Below are 24,432 nucleotides of genomic sequence, written 5' to 3' on the forward strand. Positions count from 1 at the left end.
TACATGTCCTCCTCTGTGTGGAGAGTACCTTCATGTAATTTAGGTGGTTTTGGAGCTGGGCTAAACTGAATTAGCTCCTTGCAATGGTTACCACTTCGCATTCAGAATAGTAGTTTGTCTTGCATTCAGACTGGACCATGTGGCTAAATATAAAGGTTGTATCAAGGTAGTCTCTATTGTTTTAGTCCCTTTTTAATGAACTACTGTATTGCTGTGTGGCTCTACAAGGTAGCAGTGCCAGGCCAACAGGTTTGTAATTGTTGGTGTAACCTTAAGCATCCTACGACATCTGTTTTCTTTGGACTTGAAGTACCATCTGTGAAGTAAAAAATTTCTTGGAAAAATGGAAATACTATTTTAAAATATGTTAATTTTTTCTCAAATATACTTCAGTTCTTGTGTAACATCAGAGTTATTTAGTGGGATGTATCGTTCAGACTAATTGTGTTTTTATTTTTTAATGTATGGAACAGAAACTCTCCTTTAGCTGCATTGCCTTTTTTGCCTCAACTGTTGCCGTGTTTAGTAATGGAGAGATAACACTGATGCTCTGTTAGGTGTGTTTAGACTTTCACTGTGATGATCAGTTGTTTACCTTGAGCCCTTTGTTTCCATTTTTAGTTTTTATATGCTTTTTATCCTCTGATTTAGTGACTGCTACAGTGTTTCTTTTGTATTCATGTGTGCATATATTATATATGAGTGAATGGAAGGAAATAAAGGCAGATAGCAGACCAGACTTTTTCACTTAAAAGCAGAGCAAAAAACCCCAGCCACTTTCTGACTCTGGAGGCTGTTATGGCATTCAGGCACAAGTCAAATGTTTAAATTATAATTATTTAACTGTTAATTTCCGAGTTGGAGTTCAGTTTTCCCTGTGTAATAATGAAAAGTAACTAAAATGTGACAGTTTATAAATTAAAAACTGCCAAGTTATATTTTTATAAATTTTAGGGCATTCATATGGCATCATAACTGTCATTCCTCTTTTCTCTTGTTGACTAAGGGAGTCTGTGTCTGCTAAGTTTCAGTAATAATGGGAGACTGGGAAATAGTTTTAGGAAAAAAAAGTGTTGCTATAAAATGAATGTTAGAGAGTAATTTTGAAGGCATGTTGTTTGTTGTGTTGTTTCTATGCTGGGATCTGGTTCCCCCTGCTTCTCTTTTGCTTTTTTTAATAGGAAAAAGACTCAATTCTCTTTATTAACACATAAATAGTTTTTTACTTCTGAAGTGGAGATAGAGCTTGATAGGTTCCCTTTCTGTTTGAGCAATTAAATAGCTGCAAGAGTTCAGTGAAGAAACTGAGAGATGGGGGATTAATGGGACATTCCATGCTGGATTGTATTTGTAGTCCATTTAATCCACTGTTTTGTTCTCGAGGTTGTATTTTTGTTTGTTTTAAGCCCATAGAAATAGCTACCGGTACAGGAGATAACAGTGCTACAAGACCTGATCGAGTTAGAATTCACACTGGTGGAGGGACTTGTTCACAAGGGCAGTGAAATGCTTGAGCCAACACATGGGAGGGGTTGGCAATATTGTGGATCTGTTCATTTTAGCAGTAGTGCTGCTTCATGTGGGGCTGAAGCATATCTGAAGGTGCACTTGGTGGTCTGCAATGCAGGAGCTTTTGACATCATACTGTCTAAGTAAATGGTTGTGGAATGGTTTTTGTTGGTGTGGGGTTTTTTTATACTTTGACTAGATAGCAGTGAAGGATAAAAATCTTTCAGAAACACGAATGCAAAAAAACCCCAAATCAAAAACTGTAAGTAATGTGTCTTAGTCTACCTTCAAAGAAGTGTGTTGTTGCATTTTACCCTAACTACACTGTTCTTAAATTGCTTTTATACCTTTATTTACTTTTCTTACTGTCTGACCATCCCAGTACCTGCAGACATTTGAAAATCTGATGGTAAATAGCTCACCTGCAAGTCCCAAGCTTTGTTCCTGTGTGATACATGTTACTAAGAGTAGCATAATGGAGCCTAGTTCCCTCGCTTTATAACAGTGGTAACTTTTTCGTAGGGAGAATATGAACCTATTGTTCTGCAATATTTGCCTGCCATTTTACAGTGAGAAGAGATTCTAGCTTGTATGATATTTGACTGTGCTAGAAGTACTGTTGAAGCTAGGGTATCTCAGATTCAAGCAAATGCTCTAAAAGGGTCTTCATTTTTAGATAATTCAGTGTCCAGAACTTCAGGAAAATCTATATGCAAGTGAGTTAAGGGACAGTAATCAGAGTGTTTTGTAATCCTTTATTTTCAAGGGGTCTGTGTTAAAAGAAATGGTCTTTAAAAAATTGTATTTTGATGGCTTCTGTGGCCATAATATGTTGAAGTATTGAGGAAAAAAAATAAAACCTGCATTCGTTACATTTAAAAAGAGTAGTGGTTGTTGTTTCCAATGCACAGCACATTTTGAATTAAAATGCATAGAATCAGTACTAATATAATCTTGGTTACTGTATCTTCTCTGTAGGTAGGAATTTGTGTATTATTTCAACAGTTATATTTGAATGCCAACTGCATGTTTTAAACAAAAAAAGCCGTGGAGAGGAGTTTTGGCCAACAGTTTTCTTTGGACAAGCTCTCTACTTTCAGGCATGCCTGAGTGTTGGTCAAGGATGAGAGGTTTGGTTTTTTCTGCATACTCCTGGAAATGTTTATGTGTGCACTTACTATAAAGCTGGTTTGACTTAGTTTGTTGTTTTGCCTTTTTGATAGGATTTCAACTAGTGCACAAAAGGAGCCCAAGCTGAGGGCATCCTCAGTTTTGCAGGCAAAGATGCCACTAATCCTTTAACTCACAGTAGTTTAAAATGTGATGGGATGATTTTGTAAAGCAGGGCTTGTTTCAAAGTCCTGAATTAGGAATTTTTATTAAAGCACGTGACTGTAGTTTTTTGGGTCAAACGGGATTTTTTTTGCAAGTGTGTGTTTGTAGGAAGAGTGAGATTATGTGCAAGAACAAGTACATGGACTTGCAAAATGAGAAACTCTCACTAAGACTGTGGCCAGAGATTTGAAAATAATGCTATCTTTGTTTTACAAGTGCAGTGACTTCTTTTACTTAATATTTGGAACAAATAGGAATACATAAAAGCGGTTTAAATGTGTGGTAGGAGGTGATACTGGAGAAGATACTGCACTACTTGGCAGTGTTAGTGTAACAGTTGGGCTCTATGATCTGAAGGGTCATTTCCAATCTAAATGAATCTGATCCCATGAACTGTAGTGGCTGATTTTAAGTCTAAGTTCCAGACTCAGCAACCTGTATATCAAAGTTGGTTGAGTCAGAATTGTATTGTAAGACTTGAAAGAAAAAAAAAAAGCTACAAAGTAATTGTGGGATATTAAAATCAAGCTTCTCTTCCGTGGCTTGCTTATTATCTTGAGTTAATTTTTTGTGGGTGAACATAATACCTTGGGTAGGTAGGCAGAAAGACTATGAAGTGTAATCTTATTTTTCTGCAGCAGCAAGTAAGGATGGGAAGAACTGGGAAGTCTAGAATGCACAGCTGATTCTTTATAGTTATTAAATGAAGAGGGTTAAAATGATCCTTTCTCCATGTGATGGCTTTCTTCCTTCTTGCCCGTAATGAGAGGAACTGTGGTAGTGTTTGGGTACAATGAGTATATCTAATGTATATCTGTATATATCTAGTGTTGAGTGTGCATCATACTGTTGTTACTCTTTGGTGCTTATTGTTCTGGGTAGCTGCCTGCAAGGCTTTTTAAAAGATTTGGTTTGTATCCACTTTATACTGGATACCTTTAGAGTTGTGTTGTATTTAAATTCCTCCTCTGCATTTAAATATTCACGTGTCTCATTTTCTGCTGTGTCTCTTAACTCATTTCAGGAAAGATCGTGACCGGGACAGGGACCGTGATGACCGTTCCAAAGATCGCGACAGGGATCGTGACAGAGATAGAGATCGTGACAGAGAAAGGGACAAGGAAAAGGATCTTCGACCTACATCCAACTCTACATATTATGGGGCTGCTGGGTTACCAGCTATAAAACCAGCAATGATTCCACACAGTATTAACCCTTTCACAAATCTACCGCATACACCACGATATTATGACATCCTGAAAAAAAGGCTACAACTTCCTGTGTGGGAATATAAAGAAAGATTCACAGATATTTTGATTAGGCATCAGTCATTTGTGCTGGTCGGAGAGACTGGGTCTGGTAAAACAACACAGGTGAGTTCTTTATATAATATTGCATTTTTTTAAAGATTTAGACTGTTGCTAGGCGTGCGTGTGCATGAAACTTGCTTTGATTTCTTGAAATTCACTGTGTAAGAATACCTCACAAACTGTAAGCAAAACTAATTTGGTGAATGTTTTATTTGCTTTAATGAATGTGAAAGTGAGAAGAATCTTACAGCATCTTCCACCCTTTGAAATGCAGTACTGTTCCCTGGCCCTATTTCTGTTTGGTAGAGGGAGATAAGAGGTTTAATGGTGTGACAGAAGTACTAATCCACAAAAATGAAGTGGTGGTTCCAAATAGTTTATTTAGCTGTTTGTGTAGATAGCAGCTGCAAAGTATGAACTTTTAGTGTTTTAGGAACCTTACTGCTGCAGATATAAACTTTAAAGGAGTTGAAATGCCAGATACAGTTTTGACATCTGATTACATCATATGTTTTGGTGATATTCAAACTTGAGAGGTAAAGACTTGTGTTTCCTTGGTACTGAAATTTCTCAGAGGTCATACAGCTTTTCAGTGCTATACTTAAAAATCACTTTTTATGTGGATCAATGGCTTTTAAAATCTTTCTCAGCACCAAAAATAGTGATAACAGATCTGCAGAGCCTCTTCAGTCCTTAAGAAGAATTTTGGGTCAGTATATAGGGAGGATCTAAGATAACAAGGAATATCTATGTATTTATAGCATGATAGACTTGTTCAAAACTTTATCCTCTGATTTGCTGTTTAAAGTCTGTGCGGAAATGTAAAAAAGCTCTTTGTTCTGTAATCTGATAAATTCCCTTTATCTATGCAGAAAATAAAAACTGAAGGATATTTTAGTCTTTATAAAATGGATTATAGCTAACTTACAGTAAGTCTTAAAGACTAAGAATATTTTTAGTCATAAAATTTTGGATGTCAAGAAAATGTGAAGGAGGTATTAGTACATTGGATACCTTTCACAGCTGTGCCTGAAATATTTGAAGTTATGTGCCCTTCTTGTTGCACATTTTAGGAACTGGTGTCTTGTTTAGAAGGTAATATGATGTTATTTATATTTGTTTTTTAAAGTGTGTAAGCTGAGACTGGGGTTTTACAGAATTCTTCAGAAAGGTTTGATTATGTAGTGTTTTGGAAGATACAGTATTATGAATATTTATGTTAAAAGGTGCTTATCTATATGAAAACAAGGTTACTTGTTGCATGATCTGAACATTTGAAGATCTAAGGGTTATGTGTTCTTAATATCTATGACTTATCTTCAAATGCATCTTACTGTCATGTCATTCCAAAGGTATAAAGGTTTTCCTGAATTATCCTGCTACTTTAACCCTTGCTTTCTGAAAGGACTTAAGAAACCTAAGACATCTTTCCTAAAAGTGGAATTTAAGCTCCCAAAAGTGCATGAGCTGTCTTGAAAGCTTCCCTGCTTCCTCTGAATTCTCTCTGTGAGCTGGCAGATACATTTTGAAACAATTGAGAGTGTCTCTATAGGAACATATCACTGCCACTTAATGAAAACCTTCTTTTGCATGTGAGTGTCACATCCTTTTTGTTAGAGTGTTGTCTCAAAACTCATTGGGTTGTGGGTTTCTTCTCCTTAGATTCATTGATCAGAGCAAGATAAATAATGTTCTGTGGTTAAGAAACACTCTAATGCTCAAACTTGCAGGTGTACATGAGTTGTTAATGACAATTTCATACCAATAAAAGCAAGCATAATTTGAAAAATAATTATTTCCAAAATTACTATCTTTCCTTCCATGGTGATAGTAGAAGGCTATATAGTAGTAGATAATCTTCTTGATAGTGAGCTGCTGTCTGTCAAGTCCCTTCCCTGATTATTATCTGCACCACTGCTATGAAAATAGGCTGAAAAAGTTGGGCTAGTTAAGCCTGGCAGAGAGAAGGCTCTGGGGAGGCCTCATGGTCTTTCAATACCTGGAGGGAGTTTGAAGAAAACATGGACAAATATACATAAGACATGGTGAAATTAGTTTTAAACTGAAAGAGGGGAGGTTTAGATTTGATGTTATGAGGGAATTCTTCATTGTGGTGAGATGCTGGAACAGGTTGCCTGGAAAAGTTGTGAATGCCTTAGCCCTGGATGTGTTCAAGGCCAGGTTGGATGGGGCTTTGAGCAACCTGGTCTGGTGGGTGGCATCCCTGCCCATGACAGAAGGGTTGGAACCAGATCATGTTTAAGGTCCCTTCCAACCCAAACAGTTCTGTGATTATATGCACATTTTCTTTTAGTCTTGTAGAGCACCCAGGCTTGGAAGTGCTTGGCTTAGACAACAGAAACAACAGAAGATGAAACTTTTCTCACTTGAAAGTTATATTTTAAAATCTCTCTTAATTGAGAAGGTCCTTGTGATTAAATGATGCTAACTAAAGCTGGTCATCATGCTTTTGATATTGGTAAAATGACTTTTTTTTTTTTTAGGGAGAGTCGAGGGTTTTGGTAATTGTATAGGTTTTTTGTGTCAGTGGCATTGAGTCCACTGTACATTAGGTTTCATAAGAACTGGATGATATGAAGTGCTCAGGATATTTCCAGACATGTCTGAAGTACAAAATGCAGTATGGCACAGTCCTTTTTCCCAGTATTTGTATGCCTTTGAAAGCTGGACAGGGAAAGTATTTGGGTGGTTGTCTAAATCAGCTTAGCACAGTGAAGTCTGTGTAGCCCTTTTCTTTCATTTGACACCAGTGCTGAAGGTTTTGCTGGAAAACCACTTTTAAATTGCTTTTATTTCATTCTGCAGTGACCTGACAGACCTGCTTGTGTAAAACTTATTTCTAGTCTTGCTCTGTTTAAAGTCAAGAAGCTTCACCTAATATGCTTAAAGTTGAGCTGTTACTAGTGGCTTGGGAAGCAAACTGCTTTCTCTACACTGTTTATTAAAGGAGCCATGTATATGTCACATGGGTTTTCTGTTACTACTGTTAGTGTTCAAGAACTGCTATTATTTTTAGTTTTGAATAGGGTTTTCAGAAATTTGAGTTGTTCACAGCAGTCTAATAGTCTCCTGTCATATTTTGTTTCTCTTTGCTTTATTTTTCCTGTGTTTATAGTGGAAGTATATTCTTCATTAAAAAAATCATTAGAACACTCTTGTCTGCTTTTGGGTATATTTTGGCGTTCACTTATGTCCATTTTGCTGTGAAAATACAATATTTGAGAAAAAAGTTTCCTCATTCAAATTATACTGCTTTTCCTGTTACTCCTCATTGGTACAATGTATAAGTGCTATGTTTTCTTTTCCTCTGTGAGCTTTTAAGAAAACTTGAAAAGTAATTGCTAAGAAGGAGTGGATTCTTCTTGTTTGTAGGCTTGGAACTAGTAGTGTCTGGAGATGTCTTCTCATAAACTGTCACGCTAAGAACATGTTGAGAATATTCTGTCTTCATCAAACTGTTACTGACCTTAGGAGTTCTTCTGAATAAAACTTCTTACTGTGGATGATTCTTACAGACAACTGCTGACTGACAAATAAAACGAGTGCTAATATAGGAAGGAAAGCATAGGAGTTTCATATCCGGTTGATGAAATTTCAAAAGAACAATAATTAACCTAATGAATGTAATTATTTGTTCATTTTATTTTTTGTGCCTCCTGGCTTAGACAATTTTTATATATCACTAAAACCGTTATTTCTGTTAAAATATTTTCATAAACATTATGTTTTAAAGACACAAAACATGGTTTGCTTACTGTAAAACTTTAACAACAAACTCTGCTATGGATCTCAATTTTTGAGTGTCTTAGCTTTAATTTTGGTTGCTTTGGAGCATGTTGGCTGCTGCTAAGTGTCTATATAAGGTACCAATATATCAGTGCTTAAATGTACTGTGAACCCGTGTATTTCCCTGATGACTTCAAAGATAGTTATGCACATGTTTAATGTGAGTGGGCTTTATTTAGTGACATTAGGTTTAACTAATTAGTCTATCTGCTCTCCTACTTGCATCTTTTTGTGCACGCAGTTGGCGTCTCCATGGAATTCTAACCAACTCTTGATCCTCTTGTACAAATGTTGTGGATTATATCTGGCCATTTGAAGTGTGTTCATAACTGAATTTTGTTCTTGACAGATCCCCCAGTGGTGTGTTGACTACATGCGCTCATTACCTGGCCCGAAGAGGGGAGTGGCCTGTACCCAGCCCAGGCGAGTGGCCGCGATGAGCGTGGCACAGCGGGTTGCTGATGAGATGGATGTCATGCTGGGGCAGGAGGTCGGTTACTCCATTCGATTTGAAGATTGCAGTAGTGCAAAAACCATTTTGAAGTAAGTATGGCAACTCTCAGGTAAAGCTATAACATTATACTCGGAGGTGAGAGAATTGCAGGGTAGTGAAAGGTGTGAGCAAAGGTATGAAAGGAGTAATAAGGGAGTGAGTCTATGAATAGGTACTTTCTGTGAGTGGGGAAGAGAGACTGGAACCCATAGCATGAGCTGAGAGAAACCTGAGGTGTGAGGCTTGAGTAGAGTTGGAAATTATTAATTCCTTCTAAAGAAATCACTGCACTGTATGGAAATTAATTTTGAATGATCCATAAAGAAGAAGGTGATCTGAAGAAGTATTTTATAATTAAGGTGCTATTCAGAATAAAGCCCTTCAGCATGCAGTTTCTCTTTGTTATTATACATTCAGTTGTTTGTCTGTGGTATCTTCTACTCAGGGTACTTCTGGTGAAGTTCAGTAGTTTATTTCAGTAAGGAGAACTATCCAGAGTGTCAGAACTGGCTGTGGGACACATAATCCATAGCGTTTTAGTTATTGGCTGCTCTAGATTCCTGTGCTGTGTTGCTGGAACCAGGTGCACTTAGTATGTCATTTGCAGTTTACATTCAAAATGCTCACTTAAAAGCACCACATAGTGTACTTCAAGGATTAATGCTTTTTCTAGAAGAGGTATTCACTTTTGTTATACAGGTAGTTGAAGGGTAGAGAATAAAATTAATGTGTAAAAAGAAATTAAACCAAGACAGAAAAGCAAAAAGTAAATGGATGATCTGCAAACAGAAAAGAGTAGCAACTCTTGCAGAAACAGTATTTCTAGGATTTCAGAGGACGTTTTCCTCCTTTTCCTGTCTCTGATTGTAGGTGTGAAAGTCTACCAGTAATTGTCTGCAAACTAGTTATAAATGTTCCTGAAGTTTGTTTCCCCCTCTTTTTTTTAAGTTTTCCCCCCTTAATCCCAGATTTCACTTATATCTAAAGTGATTTCTGTTTGAAATCTTAAAATGGCCTTGTTACCTTGTTGGAAATAGTTTACTGATGTTTCTGCTTTTAATTTGTAAGGATTCTGTATCAGACTTACTAAACAAAATGCACGTTGAAATTGTTTCTCTTTGTGTTCAGGTATATGACTGACGGTATGTTACTTCGTGAAGCAATGAATGATCCTTTGCTGGAGCGCTATGGTGTTATAATTCTTGATGAGGCCCATGAGAGAACACTGGCTACGGATATCTTGATGGGAGTTCTGAAGGAAGTTGTAAGACAAAGATCTGATTTGAAGGTCAGTAATGATGAAGTCCAAAAGCATCTCCTTTCTAGTTTCAGGCACATTAAATAAAAGTATCTGTGTGCTTACCATTAGCTGATTTTTATAATTGTTTTTTGATCTATGATAATCTACATTGGAAGGATAACCTTAGGAAATTCATAATGTGGTTTGTATTGAAGTTACTACGAACAATGTAATTGTAGCTTAACCTTATGTATTGGACTAAGAATTTTTTTGGACCTTTGTAACAAGGGTGCTGTATTCAGGTGATAAAAACATGCTTAGTAGTTGATTACTTTCTTACAGTTACATATTGCACATGTAACATTTCACAAATTCTTGTTAACCTCTTGAATAACTTTTTTTTTTTTTTTTTGTCCTCCAAACCTACAGGTTATAGTTATGAGTGCTACTTTAGATGCTGGCAAGTTTCAGATCTATTTTGATAACTGTCCTCTTCTAACTATCCCGGGTCGCACCCATCCCGTGGAGATATTCTATACTCCAGAACCAGAAAGGGACTACCTTGAGGCTGCCATTCGAACAGTGATCCAAATTCACATGTGTGAAGAAGAAGAGGGAGATCTGTTACTCTTTCTTACTGGACAAGAGGTACTTTCTTCCCATTTTTGTCCATTGTTCTATACAATAACTCTTTTAAGTGTCTTGCATAGACTGAGATTTTTAGTTTCCTTTTGTAGTTTATCATTTAAATGACCTGAGATATTTTCCCCTGCCATACACTCTGGGTCCTTTGACATTGTACATGTCTGTAATATACATATGCTATGCCAGCCCTCTCTAAAATGAAAATTCCCCTTAACTCATGTACTTCAGAAACCTGTAGTGTGATCCCAAGGTTTGTGCTGATGTGAACTCAAAACTTCTGGGTACCTGATAGCATCTTTGACTTTTACTGAAAAGGTAGTTCTCTGCACTTCTGGATGTGTATTGTACAACTTGCCTGAAGAATAACCCTTTGGTTCTGCTACTTAGCTATCGATATAAGTTTTAATAAGAATGCTTAGGTTTTGTTTTGGTTTTTTTTTAATTAATAGCTTTGAGTATTAGGCTGTAGACTTTATGTACCACAAATTCAGGGAGTTATGTCTCAGAAATGGACTTGGTGCCTTGCAAAAGAGGATTGTATAAAAGCACTTAAGCTAAGCTACATCAGGAAATGAGAATTTTCTGGCCATCTTAAATGAAATGAACTGGGGTATTTTTTTAGTTCTACTCTGTTGCTTTGAAGTTCTTTTGAGTATCTCAGTTAGTAGACTGAGATGGAGAAGAGGTAAAAAACTCATATGAAAAGTTTGCATTATGAAAGTTTGCTGGACTTTGTCAACATAAAGTTTGTTTTAAGTAGGGAAAGAAAGGCAGCTAGCAAAAATCTTTTTCCAACTCATTCTCTTTTCAAAGGATGTGGTACAATTCAGTGTCTTTCATCTAACCATACACAGTTTTAACTATGCCAAGGGAGGAAAGTGGTACAAATAACTTGTGATACTAAAGGTATCCAGGCTTCTTGAGTAGGTTTGTCAGATATAAAGATGTGTTGCCTCTTGGGTGAGTTTTAAGACATTTGATTAAAGTATCTTCTGGCAGATCATCTCCTCCCTTGAAAAAACAAGGCAATGGTGGTCCCTGTAAAAGCAAATACTCTGGCCTATAAATTTGTCCTTTGGATTATTGCTGTGAGTTAAAGTACAGGTAGGGAAACTGTTCAACAGTTGTGGTTTTTGAAGTCTACCTGCTTGGTTTTAGCTTGAATTTGTAGTTCAGACTAGTCAGGCAAGTAAATGTGTGAATTAATGAAACAGCTGTTGCAAATGGGTGGATGAATCGGTGGCAACAGAAAGGAACACTGCTGACCAGCTGTTTCAGCAGATTTTGTTTTCTTACCAGGATGCTGAATCAGGCTGGTCTTTAACCTTTCATGAGGCACAAATACTTGTCCTTCTGATTTATAAATTATGTCCTTGCTACATCACTTGCTGTGTATTACTTTAAATAACCTGTTGCAACAATCACAGCATGGCTCCACACTGAACTGGTCTAGTACCTGCCCGTGCTACAGACTTACTCTGTTGTTTTGTATGAACAGGTTTTTTGATTTCCACTGAGTTAGTCTGCAGGACACAATGTATTATAAACAAATGTTAAATAAAATCCTGCACATAGTACATGCTCATATATATATATATATATATATGTGTGTATATATGTATATGTGTGTGTGTATATAAAATTATGCATAAATATATTGACCATGTTGTATCACTGGATCACTTAAAACTTGCATTGATAAGATACCATCCTCTGCTCTGGAGTCTGCAGTTCCGCAGTCCACATTTCAGTCGATGGTACTGTCCAGGGGCACTGGAGTTGGCTCTGCCTCAGGCTACTCTGAATTTAGGTGGTTAGCATGAAATGGAAGTCTGATTTAGCTTCCTTAGAGAAGCTTTGAAGTGTTTTAACCATTTTGATTAATGACATTTTGCGGCCTCTGCTGAACCTCATAGAAGTCTGCAGATGTGTCACTGTTGAATCTGAAGTGATGGGACCTACTGTACTCTCAAGAACTGGGAAGTGTGCTCTAGCTACCATTACCACTATATGCTTTGGGTTCAGGAGGATTACTAGCTGAAAATTTATTTATGCTAGGCAGAAATGCTATGTAGTTCTTTTGGATTCCTGAAAACAACATGAACAGAGTAAAAGATCTGTGTTGTCATGCCCAAAAAATTAAAAGAAGCTTAAATACATTTGGAAACTAAAGGAATCTTAATTGTATAGGCCTGTTACTGGATGAAGATAAAATTGTTGTTAATGGTGCAGAAATAAGTATTCAATAAAAACTTCCTGAATCCTGAAAGGGGGGAAAGTATGTGATTATGTTGCATGAATTGCTTTTCAGTCCATTAATAACAAAAGAGGATGTTTAAAACCCAAATTTATTAGGAATAAACATTTTGAAACAGGACTTGTCCTACAGTCCCTGTACGGAAGAAAGCTCATCTGTTCGTCTTAAAACCAAACGAAAAAACACCCTGGTCTATCAGGAAGATTCCAGAATATGGAAATAATGTTCATGTTTCATGCCAGTAGTCAAAAAATGTATAACCTGGGTAGCTGTAAGATAGGTTGTCTGATGTCAGTCACAGGCAAAATTGGACACTCTGACACGGATTTCTGTTCGCAAGGGAAAAGCATAATTACATTTCAGTCAACATGTCTTTCTTAGACAATAGGTGTTGTCAAACTTGTTCTCAGTCATTGAGTTTACAAATTTGGTAGTCTAGTTGTGTAGATACACAGTTAAGGTTGACTTCAAGTGTCTCAAGACTGGCTCACCTGCAGATCTGAGAGGCAGCTGGTTTATTGTCTGCTGGAGTTCTGCTAAAACACTATTAGATTTTATACTCCATTAAGATCAGTAATCTGGGAGTAGCTGTAACATCCTTACAGACAAAACTTGTGGAATGGGGGTGGCAGAAATAATGACACAGAAACTGTATATATATGTCTTACATGTTTTGTTAACATAACCACTTACAAATGCCAGTTGTGTTCTCTGTCACTCTGATGCCCTTTTCTTTATAAAGCCAAATGCATCATTACACATTTAGGAAGGAGAATCCAGGCTGCATCTGGAGACTTGAAATACAGATCAGCAGTGTTGTTTTTGATGGTAGATAAATATAGTGAAAATTGTTGCTGCAAAGTTCAGTGTTCTACAAAGACTTAAAGTGATATTGATAAAATTGATGTTGGCATAGGAGAGAGTTGCAAAACATTTTTTATGTTTTGATAGAAAGTTTTGTAATTAAAGGGGTTTATTTTATAGGCACAATTTTTTTTTTAATCACAGTAAGACTGGATAAACTGTAGAACTGAAAGAAAATGGAGGATTTCTTACGAGGAAATTGAAGTAAAAATTGACAACTTTTTTAGTCTCAGTGGTAGTGACTGGGTGAGGTTAAGCCAGTCTGTGTACTAGGCTTAACGAGTTGTCTTGTTTAGCCTCACATAGAAAGTATTGAATTGGGTGGCATAAACTGAAAGAAGAGTAATAATACTAATGTTGTTCAAGTGCTAATGGGAGGAAGATTTTTTGCTCTTCGTTCATTTGAGATGATGTCAGATATTTCAAAAGATCCTGAATATAGGCATTATGCTGAAGCAAGCTCAGTGTTGACTTGACAGAGCAGTTGTAGTTATGGTCAAGTGTTGGCTTTTTCCATGTATTACTTTTTTTTGTCTGAGTGCATAACTTTACAGAGTTTTGTTTCTCTAAATTTGTGTTCAGAGATCTCTCCTGAAGTGATGCAGCTCTTGGTGCCAGTTCTTTTTACTGCTGTGTCCTCGTTTTAGCTTGTAGCAGTCTGCTTTCATTCCCAGAGGAAGAAAGGAAAATTAGGGAAGTTCCGTGCAGGTTTAAGGACACAGAAGGCATTTCTAGAAGGTTCATGGCATCCAAGCCAGCTGTGTCTAGCTGTGCCCTGCCTGTGATAGAAGTCAAAAGAGAAGGGGGCGAGCTAAGGTGTCTGCCAGATACTTCTGGTTTGTGAAATAATTTTTGTCTATGCATTTGTTTCCCTTCCTGCGTACTCATTTTACACAAGGTAGAATTGCCTTACATTTTTTAGGCATTAGTTTCCTTCAGGGTTTTACAGTTATGTCTACTTGACTCATTTATCGAAGGTGAAGCTAAATCTAACTCTGCAGTGTAGCAGCTGATGTGCTGTAGATAAGACTCATCTCCTGTTTAAAAGAGCTTATAGTATGTTTTAATTGGAGCAGTCTTGAAGTTTTGCTTATCCCATGAGATTCTTTAAGTGTACCAAATAGAGGGTCAGCTAAAAAAAGGGTTTCTGAAATAATGTTACCAAGGACCATGTTTACAAAATCATTGAATTCTGTTTTGCATGCCAAATACGTGAATTGTTCCATTAACTCTGCTTAAAATGACATCACTAGTAACCATCTCTTTGTAGAAACAGTTTTTGATGAGCAGGTTAACTGGCTGTTTGTGTGTACTGCTTTGGCCTGTGAGCCAGAATGAATGCCAGCACTCAAGAGCTTTGGCTCAGGATAATTCACAGTCTGTCATTCGGTAACTGCTGTTTTATTATCGGTGTGATTTGAAGCCTCCTCTGTGGCACCACTGTTGTGTCTTGCACACAAACAAAACGGAAGGAAATTCAGGTTATTGGATTGTTACCTTTGCAAGAATAATGTAACTCAGTAACTTAAGGCCACAGACATGTTCAAAAGACTGGGAAATGCTGAGAGAACTGGGCTTTTTTGGCCTTGAGAAAAGAAGGCTTGGGGGAGACTTACCACCATGAGCCAGTATTTAAAGGATGGCTACAATGTAGATGGAGACTCTGTTTTTACAAAGAGTCACATGGAAAGTTGAGGGGTAATGAATAAAACTTACTCCTAAGGAGCTTGTGATTAGACACGAGGAAAATTTTTCACAATGAGAATAATCAGGCACTGGAATAATCTCAAAGGGAAGATGGTGGATTCCACAACATTGGTCAAGTGGGATTTGGCTGCATAGGGTTCTGAGCCATATTGTCTAAACTGTGCTTTTGCCAAGTGTGGTGGTTTAACATCAGCTGAGAATTAACCTCCAAATAAGCCACTCCCCTTCCCTCCTAGCCCCTGTCTAATGCAGGAGGGACAAAGGCCGAGACTATGGGTTGAGATATACTGAAAGCAAACAGCAATGAAATAAGAAACAGTAAAAGCAGCAGTATTAATAACAAAAGCATGAAAAGGAGAAGGTGCTTTACACACAAAAGGTGTTCACCACCTTGACTCAGTAACACGTGGCTGTCAGGAGGAAAAGATGGGGGACCTTCCTGTGGTGGCTATACCTGAGACAAAGACGACATGGAGGACACTCCACAGCTGGTGCTTCCCGAGGCTGAGACAACATAACAGTGACAGACAAACCCCCAAAAAGCTGGATCATCCATGTTGTACCACCCGCTTTTCTGGACCACTGGGCTTGGGCTCACCACCCCTCTGTTCCTGGATGGCTCTCCTGAGCTGGGCTCAGGCTCGCTGCTGCTCCATTCCTGAACTGCTCAGCTCATCCACCCCTCTGTTCCTGGATGACTCTCCTGAGCTGGGCTCAGGCTCGCTGCTGCTCCATTCCTGAACTGCTCAGCTCATCTGGGCTGTGCTCAGGCTCGCTGCTGCTGCATTCCCAGACTGCACCACTTGCCTTGCTGCTGCTTTTTGGAGCCACATCCTTGCTGCGTTTGCCACTTTTCTCAGAGCTGTATCCCAACTGCATTGATTTCCTGGAGCTGCATTATCCAAGGAACAGGAAGGAATGGGCGATGAAGGGACAGAGTCCGAAGTGCTGGTCGGTGAGAGCCGGCAGCATTGCCGCAACTGGTAGCTTCCCCAAGGAAGAGAGGGAACAAAATGGTGCACTTAGGGGTGTACTTGCCTTTTTCTTTCCCCTGAAACCATGTCCCCCTTCCCCCTTTCCTGCTATGACATGGGTGGTATGGAATAACAACCCAGGCATGCCCACATGGCTCTAAGCTCCACCCCCTGTGGGCAAATCTAGGACACCCAGGAAAGGTTGGATCACATCATCTTGAGGTCCCTTCCAACCTCGTGTTCTGTGATTCTGTGAACTACACTGCTGCTTGTCTTTCTAGTTTCTTTTTGTTTGTGTTTAGGGTTTTTTTACTACCATTCAATGGAACTAATAAGAATCATGTATTTTTTTTCAGTGCAGACTTGTCTCTTGTAGATGTGATGAATTAATAATATATGCAACTGCTCCTGTAATTTTTTCTGTTATTCCTGCTAATGGTCAAGTATATTGCTGTCCCTATCCAGAGGATGTCATAATGGAATATAAGCAGCAATCCTGGCATTCTAAGAGTTCAGGACTCCTTTTGTCAACAGGTTTCAAACTCAAGAATTTCCTTCTGGTCTGGTAGACCGTTGCATTTTTGGCTGCACAGAAGCACAGCTTTAGTGAGAGGAATAAAAATTAGTGCATCCAAGGGTTGAGTTTGTTGGGGTTTTTTGGTTTGGTTTTTTTGGTTGGTTGGTTTTTTTGGTTTGGTTTGGTTTTTTTTGGCACTAGCCATCAGCTTGCCTTTTCTTTGAAAAGTAGGTTAAGATGGAGTAAAATTCCTGTCAGATTCAGGAGGCATAATTAACCTATTTACTGTTATGTGAAAATATAGATGGCTGCAGTTCTGTTTGTAATAAAGTGGAAGAAAACTGCACACTCTGTTCTTTGTTTTCTAAACAAGACACTGCTAAGCACTGATTCCTATCCAGACTTTGGCCTTGCTGAGATCAGGAAAGTTCACACAAAAATGGAAGTTCACGTTAAAATCCTGAAGCTTTTTGGTGTCTTGGAATTACTTTCTGATACTTGAGCTCCCGAATGGAATCAACCTAATTGGATGGGTTTTCTAAATATTTTCTAAATATTTTCTAAATATTGCCTGTTGTCCACCAGTTGTTTGGAAACAAAGCAACCTGCTCAGGTTTTTTTCTAGAACCAGTCTTCTTAATGACATGATTTTTTTGGAAGGAACACTATGTGAATTAGCTTAAATTTGATTTAATAATAGTCACCTAATAAAATTATTTTCCTGGTTCCAACTTTTTCCCTTTTGTAACCTGTTTCTGTTTAGCTGTAGGCCCAAAATACAAATCGTTGACTTTCATTTGGATGTTGAGATCACTTTGTTTTTCCTGGTTGAAAAATATTCACCACCCCATTACCTTCTTGATCCCTAGTATATCTACAAAAAGAAATATTTTTTCTTTGCTGATTATTTTCTGTCTTTGGAGCTTTTCCAAGGAAAATCACTTAGGCTGTTGATGGTATGGAAAAATGTTGAGAAGTCCATGTTAGTATTCAGAATGTGCTATTGTGGAATTCTTAACTGCTGCTTAATTCTGGTTTCCATAGCACTTCAGCTAAATTGTAGTTATTGTCTGTATACTGTACATTTATTTTGATTGGATCAACAAGAAGTTTTTGGAAGTTTTAAAGTACTTAAGACTACCAGGACAATTCTGATGACTAGGTGTTGTGAAGTATAGATGTGTGTGTTGTGGCACTTGCAGCTTGAGATAAATGAGCATTTTAGCTAGCAGTGTAACCTTTCCCCTTTTTGTGGTCTGTTTGCTGTTTGCCTTTTGGTAGTCAGTTCTTTTTAGAATGAGTGCATTGATGGACATTTTCATTGGCTACAATTTTACTGAGAAGATTAGTCCTAAGAAATCTTTTTTGTGAGGAACTAGGATCAAGTTCAATTGAGTATTTTCAGTATTAACTAAGCCCCACACTTTGTGCATTTTAGGCCTGTTTTCTTTGATTAACTGTGAAGCAGGTCTTTGGGCTGATGCACTGGTCAGTCATGGGTCTAAGTGTGGGTTCTTTGATCCTGTGTCTGTTCCTGCTTCCTATACCCTGGTACCCACTATCTCAGGTAGTCAGTGGGATAGTCAGGGCTTTGAGGAGCTTTTCAGGCATAATCTAAATGCAAGGCATGTTCACTCTACCTTCCTGTTCTTCCACCCGAGAAGAAAAATTTCCTCTTCTGTGCATGTTGATGGAATAATCCCTCTTCAAGGAAGGGACTTTGTAGTGGATTTGTTTGGAGTAGATAGTGTGCAAATATTTAAAGGTATGTGGTGGGGTTTTGAGGGTTTCTTTGTTTGCTTTTTTTTTTGTTCTTTTTTTGTTTGTTTGTTTTGCCTTTTTTTTTTTAAAAAAAAGCTTTTCATACTTGAGTTAGTTGGGACCATTGAATTAGACTTGCTGAATCTTCAGAGGATTAAATTTAGAATTGTGCCTTCAACTGTATGTCTCATATCTCTGGATTTAAATGTCTTCATGTGATTCTAACAAATCTTTAACACCTAAAAGAATCCTTAACACTTTCAGACTATTCTTACCACACATATTCCTTCTAGATTGTGTGCTCTGGGATACCAGTTTTGGTCATCATCTGGGTGGTTCTGGTTACAGTCAGATTCATAGAATATCCTGAATTGGAAGGGACCCACTAGGGTCATCAAAGTCCAGCTCCTGGCCCTGCACAGGACAGCCCCAGGGATCACACCCTGTGCCAACCTTGTCCAAATGTTTCTTGGACTGACAGGTTTGTTGCTGTGACCACTTCCAAGTAAATATACTGATAGTACATATACTGAAGTAGATACACTGGTTTATGTCAGTGGTAAATAAAAGGAAACTACTCTTCTTTTTTAAAATTAAGACTACTGCTATTAAAGAATTCTCTTTTACTGTCTTTAGATGAGTGGCAGTGGCTCTTGGTGACTTGCATCCTTCTTGCAAATCTGCAGAGAGTAATGGCTGTATTTGTCATCTCTATGTTGAAGTATTTTAATGAATCCTGATTTAGGGGATACTTTGAAACTACATTGGGAAACTCTAGGGGAGAAACAGTACTTTTATCTCTTCTGACAGATGATCAGTGGCTCTGAACACACGTGTCCTATAGAGTGTAGTGCTTTCGTTTATCACTGCTTGCGTGTATTTTACTATCTCTTAAGAATATACCTGTCCCGGAGTCTCTAGTCATTACTGTTGAAGATGAAGCATCCTGTCCAGCATCACAACTTTCACAATTACACAGTATAATCTGCTCAAATTCCACGAGTAGTGTAGTGACCCTCAGACCAGGAACTAAGGTCTGTGCTCTATTTTTGTTTGTATTAAATATTTAACTCCCTTTTCACTGGGAGGCTAGTACTAAAGTGAAAAAGGGAGTTTATCAGGAGAACACTGGGTACTGACACCTGTATAAAGAAATTCATTCTCTGTTAGTAAACCAATAATGGACATTGCAGCTCAGTTTCTGGTATACCCCTTGCCTTTTATGAAGATGTGTTGAATTTGTTGGCAAAGTGCACCTTTTAAACGGAAAGGTTTTTGGTAAATATCTGCAATTCATTCAAATTGGCAAGGCAATGCCAGAAATCATTAGGCTTACTCTTAAAAGGGCTCTTGGATACCAGAGAGGAAGAGCCTGCATTTTGCCATGCTTACATTAATTATATATACTGACCAATACAGAACAAGTATTCTCTGTGCTTTAAAACTTACTCAATGCAGTCGTGCTGAAAACTTAAATGTCTCTTTAAGAATAAGTGAAAGACCCAGATTTGGTGCAGATCTGTCTGAATTTATGGTTTTTAAAAAGGAGACTGCTTTTGCTTTTCAAATTACAGTTTGAAGCAGTAATTTTACAGAGCCTTTAGATTACCATTTCCATGTATTTGCTTTAGGGTCTTAAACATCACCTTCAGGCTAGTGAATTAGTTGTGATAAGGGAGGTCTCCCCTCTTTTCTCAGAGTCTGTTGTAGCCATTTCTTTGCTTTTGCCTACTATTGCTTCTTGTCATGATAACTTTATTCTCCCATCAGTAGTTCAGCTGGAAGATCAACAGTTGGTCACTGTGTCTCTTAGTTACACTAGTGGGGGCTCTGTGTAGCTAAGTTGAAGCTAATTAATGGTGTTATTCATTAACCTGAATTTCTGTGCACTTCAATTTTCATTAAATCTTGCCATAATTATAGGTCACCTAGCTGGCTTAAATATAGTTGTTTTAAAACTAAATGGAGTTATAAATGATTGGTCTGTGGTGAACTGTTTTGGATGGTAAGCAGAAAATAGACTAGAAAATACTGAGGTAAAAAAAGGCATGAAAAATCTTTAAGCTTCAGGGTATTTCACTGTCTTTTCTTAAGCTTAGATGGGATTTCAGTTAATGTTAAAGTAAAATCCGAAGTGCAGAATTAAGAGGTTTGGTTTTGAGCATCCATGTTTATACTGTAAAGGTGTTTGTTCTCATTAGGTACAATGAAGCAAATCTTCCACATAATTGCATTAGTGATACGTGACATTAAAGCTTAATTGGCTTATTTTAAATATCTTGCACATCAATTTTTTTCAGATTGTGAAAATTGAAAAGGTCATGAGTGCAGTTTGATATTCCAGGGTGAGAGATTTCAATTTTAGTACAATTTGTAGAAATTTAATTAGGAAACATGACTAAAAGAAAAAGGATGTTGAATACAAATTAGGTTGTTCATTAGAGTGTAGAAGCTGAAACATCTTGAATTATTGTGGAAATTTGATTGCACATTCAGTGAGCACCTTGAATGATTTTTTTTAAGTTATTTTTATTTTTTAAGTAGAAGTTATTGTAATTGTTCTTCACGGTGTAGACTTAATCTAATTGTCATAGGCACTCTAAAATAAAATGCACTTCCTTTTTCATGGACTTCTCTTTTAAACAATACTTTTGTTTTGTAGGAGATTGATGAAGCCTGCAAGAGGATAAAACGAGAAATTGATGATTTAGGTCCTGAAGTTGGTGACATCAAAATCATTCCATTGTATTCCACCCTTCCTCCACAGCAACAGCAAAGGATATTTGAACCTCCCCCACCAAAAAAACAAAATGGGGCAATAGGAAGAAAGGTAAATACTATGCTGTTTCAGTATTCTGTTTTGTAAGTATCTGCTCACAGTTGTGTGGGCAATGAAATAAGAGTTTCAACTGCTTTAGATATAGTTGAACAGCAACAAGTAGAAGTTTTTATCACATTAGAATTTTTAGATAACTTGAATTTGTTTCTCAGTGCAAATCAAAGTTCTGTCTTCCATCTATATAAGGCCAGGATGTTGTAGTAACAGTTTGATTTATGTTCCTGTGAGAAATATGATTTATGTGGAGGGGTGGGATTTTTTCCATAGGTAATTATTTTGAGACATGCTCTTTTTTTTTAAACAAAGTGGAACTTCTCTTCAGGGGAGGTAGTCGGGCAGGTTTTCTCTGTTTCTTAAGGTTTTTGAGAAAGGTGCAAGTTACAAGAAGTATGTTGAAGTTAGAGGTTTGTGTTTTCTGTAGTAGTAAATGAGGAATTGAGGTTCTTTCATTGGGCAAAATGGATTGAGAAACTGAAAAACTTGAAATGGCACAGTGAATGTTCTTCATAAAATTAATATGTCAGTGCTCACATAATGCACATTCGAAGCTATGTGGTTATTTCGCTAAAACTGAACATTGGGAGGGAGTTGTACTAGAGCTTCCCGAAATTAAACAAATGCTCTATGAAACCAGCAGTCACAAAGCTAAAATTTTGAAGGTGTAAGCTGAATCGTACCAGGTGCTCTAGGCAGGGTTTCTTCCTTAATTGTTTGGTTTTTTTGTGCAATAGAATGCATGCAGAATACTAGTGACAACTTTCTAGTGTTCTGGAAGAGTAAATCACTTAATAAATTTAGTGAAATTATCTTCGTTTTTCTGTTGAAGTTGACTGCAGGAAGCATTCAGTCTGAAATCATGACACTAATGCTGCGTCAAGATTGTATTAGGAAATAACTTAAATGAATGAAATTGCTCTTAAGTAACGAACAAGTGGTGGCTGTGTATTTCATTAAATTTTCATTTGTATTTAAAATTGTGCCCTTCAAGATAGGCAGTTTTTGGTTTTCTGCATAAGAGGATAACAAGTGCAGAGTGTAGCTGTTGTTACGTTGAACTGTCAGAGCCAGTACCAGTCTCTGAGAGGAAGGCACTCTTGGTGTAGCAGCTATTTCACTACAAGAAAAATTGTTACACCCAAAGGATACCAACTGTAGACACAATAAATAGGCAGCAGACTCAGACCTATGAAGTTACTTTTCCTCTTTGCCTGCTTTGGCTGAAATGTTCTGGCTTCCATGTTTTAGTTTTTATCTTCATAACAAATCTAGCTATGGTGAAAGTGTGTCTGTGTTGTAAATTTGTTAAAATGTTGGTTTAGTTTCAGTTGGTCTTGGTGAACAAGATCTGTAAAGAAAAACCATGTGTTGCTGTGCCTCCGTATCTTAAAACCAGTCTCCTGCGGGAGTCAAACTTAGGTTTTATTTTAGAACTGCTGAAGAGAGAGCTAGCTAGAGAGAGAGCTAGCCTTGTTTCAATAGGCTCTGATGGTCATAAAAATGTAAGTGAAGTGCTTGCAGTGTCTCCTGAGCTTTAACTTTGTGAAAGGAAAGATACTGGAAGTTTTGTGGCATCTTGCAGTAGCCGTGATGGTAACAGCTAGTAGTGACACAGCTCGATAACTTAGCACTTTTTTTTGTTCCTCTTTGGGCTAGGAAAAAGCAGCTATTATTGTGAGAAAGCTTAAGATTAGAGATAAAAAAACACAGTTAATCAGAGTATTTAATTGATACTGTGGAGGAATATGAAGATGACTTAACAAAGAACGTTTCTATTCTTATCCCATGTTAAAGGCTCCCTGTCTTATCCCTTCTTTTCAAACTGTTCTAGTTTGTTTCAGCAGTCTTAAGCATTGCTGCTTAATCCATATGCAATATAGATGTATTTTTAGATGTAGATGCTATATCTATTTTAATATTGAAAATAAGGTGTTTAAATTTGTCTCAGTAACTGCAAAACTGCAGCTAAAGCTATTTAGGTACAATTTATTATTTTATGTATTTTAGCGCTAATTTCAGTTGTTTGATTTCCAGGTAACTTTGTACTTGGATTTAGGCTTGAAAGTTGTGGTGTAATTTCATCACTTTTTTTTTCTTTTTTTTGAATTCCTTGTGTTTTTACATTAATGAATTTTAGTTTTTTTAAGCAGTTACATTTACAAATAACATCTGTACATAGATCAAAATCCACAGTGTAAATAACTTTTTTCATTCTACCTTTGGAAACTTCGTATGATTCAAGTATAAATTAAGTAAATTCAGGTACAAGTTAAATTGCTGTACCTTTTTGGACTAAGCATACTAACAGTGTTGAGTTCTTGGTATTGAAGTGTCCTAATAGAAGTCAGTGATTAAAAGCAGGACCAAAATCTTTTGTCACTTCTCTGTAATTGGCGTTTGAAGATTTTGGGTATGGACAGTTCTGTACGTTAGCAGATACAGAAAAACCTGGAACCTTTTAGATGAGGTATATTCTGTAACAGCAAGCTGAATGTGGATTGACTGGCCTTTTATCGTGGAAGTGTCAGTTTAATTTGCATATTTATGGCTTGCAAATCTTTTATGAAAATATATTGCAATTTTGCGCTGAATTGCATTTATGTTTGCGGCCTTTATTTCTATGTCTATCTCTGTAATATGTGCAGGTGACATGAGACTGAAATGTGTACAGGACTTTTTTTTGTTTGTTTGAGGAATTCTAAGTAGCGCATTGTTTCGGGGTGAAACACCGTAATTCCAAATTGACAGTGTCTTTTCCACCAAAGTATTGCTTTCGATATATTGTAGTATTTGGGCAAGCTTAAACCTTAAGTCTACTTAAGAAGAGACAAGCTGAGTGTAATAAGTAGCTGACTGGCAAAATGATCAGCCAGCGGGAAGGAAAATCAGTGGGATTATCAATCTAGTCCAGCCACTGGCTTCATTGTAATACTGAACAAAGTGTTAGGGGCCTCTCCAGTTCTAATTGCTCAACTGAAAACAGCGATGACAAAATGCTCTGAAATTAAGACGTGAAAGGTAAGTAGTTTTGATGAAGTGCTGAACAAGTTTTGGGTCTTTTCTGAGATAGCTGATTAAATGTGCTAATAACGAGATTCAGAAAGTTTATAAAAATTTAAGAATGTAACATTAAAGATCTGTAACAGTGTTTGAACATCTGGAGACAGAAAAAGACAA

General features: G+C 37.3%; 1 protein-coding gene across 1 annotated transcript in view; it reads left to right on the forward strand.

Annotated features, from left to right (window-relative positions):
• The window catches only part of DHX15 (DEAH-box helicase 15), a 48,989-nt gene that overhangs the window by 2,045 nt on the left and 22,512 nt on the right, over positions 1-24,432 (forward strand). Inside the window, exons 2-6 of the mRNA XM_017824695.1 lie at positions 3,869-4,217; positions 8,311-8,504; positions 9,583-9,742; positions 10,124-10,342; positions 21,082-21,249. Of these exons, the coding sequence (XP_017680184.1) occupies positions 3,869-4,217; positions 8,311-8,504; positions 9,583-9,742; positions 10,124-10,342; positions 21,082-21,249 (1,090 nt within the window). The remainder of the gene's footprint in view (positions 1-3,868; positions 4,218-8,310; positions 8,505-9,582; positions 9,743-10,123; positions 10,343-21,081; positions 21,250-24,432) is intronic.

The sequence above is a fragment of the Lepidothrix coronata genome, unplaced genomic scaffold (genome assembly GCF_001604755.1).
Source record: "Lepidothrix coronata isolate B3197 unplaced genomic scaffold, Lepidothrix_coronata-1.0 Scaffold0, whole genome shotgun sequence".
NCBI lineage: Eukaryota > Metazoa > Chordata > Aves > Passeriformes > Pipridae > Lepidothrix > Lepidothrix coronata.